At 55.5% G+C, this 5,963-nt stretch overlaps 1 protein-coding gene across 1 annotated transcript in view; it reads left to right on the forward strand.

Moving 5' to 3' along the window:
• The window catches only part of FHL3 (four and a half LIM domains 3), a 9,610-nt gene extending 3,663 nt beyond the window's left edge, over positions 1–5,947 (forward strand). Inside the window, exons 2-6 of the mRNA XM_011955274.1 lie at positions 2,994–3,169; positions 3,278–3,452; positions 4,578–4,747; positions 4,840–5,026; positions 5,151–5,947. Coding sequence (XP_011810664.1) covers positions 2,994–3,169; positions 3,278–3,452; positions 4,578–4,747; positions 4,840–5,026; positions 5,151–5,305 — 863 coding nt within the window. The 3' untranslated portion in view covers positions 5,306–5,947. The remainder of the gene's footprint in view (positions 1–2,993; positions 3,170–3,277; positions 3,453–4,577; positions 4,748–4,839; positions 5,027–5,150) is intronic.
• The last annotated feature ends 16 nt before the right edge of the window (positions 5,948–5,963 follow it).

Raw genomic sequence — 5,963 nt, forward strand, 5'->3', positions numbered from 1 at the left:
GGCAACATATCAAGACCCCCATCTCTATTTAAAAATTCCAGCCCAGGCAGGGTGCGGTGGCTCGTGCCTGTAATCCCAGCACTTTGGGAGGCCGAGGTGGGCGATCATGAGGTCAGGAGTTCGAGACCATCCTGGCTAACATGGTGAAACCCCATGTCTACTAAATATACAAAACATTAGCCAGGCATGTTGGCACACACCTGTAGTCCCAGCTACTCGGGAAGCTGAGGCAGGAGAATCACTTGAACCTGGGAGGCAGAGGTTGCAGACAGCCGAGATTGCGCCACTGCACACCAGCCTGGGCGACAGAGCGAGACTCCGTCTCAAAAAAAAAAAAAATTCCAGTCCAGCTCCTTGACCTAGACCTGCCTGTGAAACTGCTATCTGGCCCCAGTATGAGTGAGGGCGCTAATAGTAAAATAATAGCTACTATTTTCTGAGTATTTATTATCTGCCAGGTGCTTTACAAGTATCATTACATTTAAGCCTGACAACAACCTTAGGAGGTAGGAGGTAGTAGTATCTCATTTAGGTAGATGAAAAAACAAGCTTAGGGAGCTTAAGTGACTTGTGCAAGATCATCCAGCCAGTAAGTATAGGAGCCAGGATGCAAACCTTGTAGCTTGAGCTGCTTCATACACCATAGCCAGCTACACAGCCATTCTGAGCTCCAGGAGGTTCACTGGGAGGTGCCTTGTGAGGGGAGATTGTTGGAGGTGCAGGGGTTGTGAGCCATCTGTAGAGGAACAGTCTCCCCCAAACCCCGCCCCACTGCCAGCCAGGGAGGAATACAAGACTGGCTCCCTTCAGTCTCCTCAGTCCCCAGCCTTGCCAGGGAAAAGGGCGGGGAGAGGGGTATGGGCAGAGACAGGTGGGCCTTGTTGGTGCCCTTTACTCTGTCCTCACCAGAGTTCAGCTGGATAGACTAGGGCATTGGGGGATTCTGGGAAGGAAATAGAAGCGATGCCCATACCCTATTTGGGTTGCCCTGGTTTCTGAGTGCTGACTGTCTCTCAGGGGGTGGACCCAAGGCTAGCCTGGGCCTGAGAAGGTGGCAGCTGCAGTGGGCCAAGCCAAGAAGGAAGGAAGAGGCTCAGGCACCCCCCGTGGACGCATTCCACCTGTGTGGCCCCCTGCTGCCCCATGGCTGACAGCCCAGGCAATCCTCAGATGTTGGGCCAGAGAAAACCTGGGCCTGAGTGGCAGGAAGGGGGCTGAGAAAGAAGAGTATCTTCTCTACCCTTCACCATAGTCCCCAGCCCAGGAGTTCCAGCTCTAAAGACCCTGGCCCCTGGTGGCCTCATACCCTGGCATGGAGTGGGAGCTGGCTGTTCTCCCACTGCACAGAGGCTTGATGTATGGAGAGTCAGGCCTCCAAGCTGGGGGCGTCTGCTAGTGCCTGGAGTCTGAACTTCAAGCCAGAGCAGCGCTTTTTGTCAAGAATTTCACACTGGGGGTGGATAAGAAAAGGAGGACTTTTCCTTCAGCTTGAGCCAGGGCAGGCCCTGGCGACTGCCAGCACTGGGGCCTTGTGGGAGAGTGGGTTGGTGGATTCCTTTGTGTGTCACTGTAACTTCCCTGGGCTCATCCACAGCTGCGAGAACATCTCCTTCCTATGGGTCCTGGTGGTTCCTCTCCACTACCCCAGTATCCCAGCCCTTAAGAGCAGGCTTCATGATAGAGGAGAGCAGGGGTGGGAGCTCTGACTTTGGGGCTAGTGACTGGAATCAGGGGCAGCAGAAAGGTTTGGGAACCCCACTTCCCTACCGCTCTACTCCCCAGGCTCCTGTTCCAGAGGCAGCTGTGTGGATGACCTCATCCCACAAACATGCTTTGTTCCTGAGAAAATGGAAAGTGTCTGAGGTTTGGTCGGGGGCTGGGTGTCTCCAGCAGCAGCTCTCAGGGCTCCCCCTTGTCCTACTCCCCACCCAAGATGGGGCCTGACTGGGGAGAAAATGTCTTCACTGGCTCTTGCTGTCTCTGCTTTCAGCTCCCTAGTCCCAAACCCTGAGAAATCAGAAAAGGTGGGAGAGACCTTCTCTCCCAGAGGCAGTGGGAGGGAAATCATGACCCCAGGGGATGGAAAGATCCTGGGGTTTTGCCAGATGCTAGCAGGAGGTGGCAGGGGGACACACTGCACTCTCAGTCTGTCTCCAGTTCCCCTCTGCCTCCCTCGACACTTCATTTTCCTTTTTTCTCCCTATTGCTGGCAAAACCTGACATCTGGCCATCTGTGCCGCCACAGCTGCTGCAGATGTTGCAGGCCAAGGCTGTCTAAGCCGGTGTGACCAGAGATGCAGTGGGGGTAGGGGGATGAGGGCAGAGGGTCTAGCTGGGGAAGCCTGGCTATGTCCAGCTTGCAGGATTTCCTTCCTGCTTGAGCCTCTTTGGCTGATGCCCTGGGAGGGAAGGCTCAACCTCTCACACTGGCCGCCTCCACCATTCATCAGTCCAGCACCTCTAGCATTCCACTGTTTTCTGGATCAGGAGGGGCTAGGAACAGCCCATTCCCATCTCTAGGTTCCGTACTCCAGAGCTCTGGGTAAGGGTTCCTTTATCCATATCCCTAAAGTCCCGAGTCAGGAGAGGGTGGGAGTACTGCTCATGTGGAGTAGAGTGGGGTGGCTCCCTGCCCTTGCTTCTCCCACGCTGGGGACAGTCGGGACAGTGGAGGCTAAATGCTGGCTGAGGCAGGAAATGAGTCACCGACCCAGGAAAAGCCCCCTCCCCCTAGATCTGCTAGGGCCTAGATAAGAAAACAACTTCTGCTTCCTGGTTTTTTTTCTGACCTCTTCCTACCCCCAGTTAAATACAGAAAGAAACATGCGGGACTCCTGGTTTCCCGGAAGCACCCCTTCCCCATCGCCACCTACTCTGAACTGGCATTTCCTATGCCGGGTCTGTTTCTGTGTTTTGAATGCAGAGGCCTATTTGCCAGGAGCCAAGCCACAGCCTCTCTGTGTGACCCCAGTTCCACCTTGTGCTCCTAACAGGGTTCTCTCTCCTTGCCACCATGAGCGAGTCATTTGACTGTGCAAAATGCAGTGAGTCCCTGTATGGACGCAAGTACATCCAGACAGACAGCGGCCCCTACTGTGTGCCCTGCTATGACAATACCTTTGCCAACACCTGCGCTGAGTGCCAGCAGCTTATCGGGCATGACTCGAGGGTAAGGAGAGGGCCAGGCCAGGCAGGGGGCGGGTGGTGACCAGTGGAAGGGGGCAAAGGATGGATCCACTAGGCCTGGGTGCCAGTGCCCCCGCTGTGTTCCCCACAGGAGCTGTTCTATGAAGACCGCCACTTCCACGAGGGCTGCTTCCGCTGCTGCCGCTGCCAGCGCTCACTAGCCGATGAACCCTTCACCTGCCAGGACAGTGAGCTGCTCTGCAATGACTGCTACTGCAGTGCGTTTTCCTCGCAGTGCTCCGCCTGTGGGGCAACTGTCATGCCTGGTATGTCCTCAGGGGCTCATCTTGTGTGAGAACTGGCATGCCTGGCATCTGCATAGGGTCTTTGCATGTGTCTGTCTGATACATGGAAACTTGGTCTGTGTAAAGACCTGCACACACAGCATGTTTCTGGAAATTCAATATATGCAGGATCTGTTTGCCTGGTATACTGGGGGTTTCTATGTGCAGGCAGATTGACACATGTGATACATACTTGGGGGCTTAGCATGTGTGAATATCTCCATGTTTAGTACATGTAGGAACTAGAGGTGTGCTGAGACTGTCATGCTTGTTGCATTGTGTCTTAGTGTGTGCAGAGACAGATAAACAGAGGGCTTAACATGTGTGGGGACCTGCATGCCTAATAGAAATGTTGGGACTTCAGCACTTTGGGAGGCCGAGACGGGCAGATCACGAGGTCAGGAGATCGAGACCATCCTGGCTAACACAGTGAAACCCCGTCTCTACTAAAAAAAAACTAGCCGGGCGAGGTGGCGGGCGCCTGTAGTCCCAGCTACTCGGGAGGCTGAGGCAGGAGAATGGCTAAACCCGGGAGGCGGAGCTTGCAGTGAGCTGAGATCCGGCCACTGCACTCCAGCCTGGGCGACAGAGGGAGACTCCGTCTCAAAAAAAAAAAAAAGAAAGAAATGTTGGGACTTAGCACCTATGGAGAATAGTGTGCTGAGGAGATGCAAGGGCTTAGCATGTACTGAACCCATCATGCCAAGGGCATTAGGACTTTATGTGGGCAGATACTTACTTGCCTGGTACATGTGGGGTCCCATGTGAGTGCTGAAATCATCACATTTGTTATATGAGGGCTTAGCTCATAGTGAGACTTTATGACTGTTACATGGAGTCTCGATATGTGCTGAAATTGTCATCTCTGGGACATATGGGGGCTTAACATATGCCAAAATCCTCATGTCTAGCTGGGTCATCATGTCCGGTGTCTGGGGAGAGGTTAGCATGTGTCGTATACATGGGGCAGGGGGGTTCTTGCTGCATGTGCACTGGACACCACCCTGCTCAGGCTAAGAGAGGAGTGGAGACTCCCGGGGAAGTTACAGAGGGTGGCCCTCAGGAGCATGGGACACAGCCTCTAAATGGGACCCCTGTTCCCCACAGGGTCCCGGAAGCTGGAGTACGGAGGCCAGACATGGCATGAACACTGCTTCCTGTGCAGTGGCTGTGAGCAGCCGCTGGGCTCCCGTTCCTTTGTGCCTGACAAGGGTGCTCACTACTGCGTGCCCTGCTATGAGAACAAGTTTGCTCCTCGCTGCGCCCGCTGCAGCAAGGTGGGGGCTGGGCCAGCCAGGTGGGGGTGAGTAAGGGCTGTCGTGGGGTGGGAATCCCCACTCACACCTACTAATGAATGCTGCCCCCACAGACGCTGACACAGGGTGGAGTGACATACCGTGATCAGCCCTGGCATCGAGAATGTCTGGTCTGTACCGGTTGCCAGACGCCCCTGGCAGGGCAGCAGTTCACCTCCCGGGATGAAGATCCCTACTGTGTGGCCTGTTTTGGAGAACTCTTTGCACCTAAGTGCAGCAGCTGCAAGCGCCCCATCGTAGGTGGGACAAGGGTCAAAGAACGGAGTGGGTAGGGTGCAGGCAAGGGAGTGGGATGTGGTGTTGGGTGAAGTTGAGGGCCGGACCATCCCTAGATCTGCAGAGCTAACTTCCAGCCTCCCTCCAGGACTCGGTGGAGGCAAGTATGTGTCCTTTGAAGACCGACACTGGCACCACAACTGCTTCTCCTGCGCCCGCTGCTCTACCTCCCTGGTGGGCCAAGGCTTCGTGCCGGATGGCGACCAAGTGCTCTGCCAGGGCTGTAGCCAGGCAGGGCCCTGAGCCAGGCTCCTGGACCCAGGCTTTCCCATACCAGGGGCCCAGGACTGTAGCTCCGTTTCTAAACCACCTCTGGGACTCGGCCCCACCCCCGCAACCAAAAAAAATGGGTCGCCCTCTGGGCTCCAGGATTGTTTCCCCACTCCAGCATCCCCAAACTGGTACTCCCTGACCCAGGACCCCAAACCTGGGCTCTTATAGAGCCTCCATGAGTCAAGCCCCCTCCCCACACCTGGACTCCAGAACTCACCCTCTCCCCTGCAGTCTGGGTTCCCAGACTGAGTCCTCTCCCCAAATCGGGGCTCTAGACCCCAGCCCTCCAAACCTGGACCCTGCGACTCAGGCCCCCTTAAATCTAGATTTCTCTTTATAGATTTAGGTCTCCTGTGGGTGCCTGAGAAGTCCTCAAAAGTGGACTGTTCTCAAGCTTGACCTGCCCCACCCCATCCCCCGGGGCTGAGGCTGTGGGGACAGCGATCAGGGGCCCACTGATTAGGAGGCCCTAGGGTACAGGGTGCTGCCCAGCTGGTGGCCACCGAGTGTCTTCTCATTTTATTTCAGCTCCATTTTGCCCATAGATGGGCAGAGGGGTGAGATTGGCTCACCCCCCTTCCAGATTCTGCAATAAAGCGGTGTGAGGAAGCAGGGGCCTCCGTGTGTG

This window comes from Colobus angolensis, unplaced genomic scaffold (genome assembly GCF_000951035.1).
Source record: "Colobus angolensis palliatus isolate OR3802 unplaced genomic scaffold, Cang.pa_1.0 Scaffold4, whole genome shotgun sequence".
Lineage (NCBI taxonomy): Eukaryota > Metazoa > Chordata > Mammalia > Primates > Cercopithecidae > Colobus > Colobus angolensis.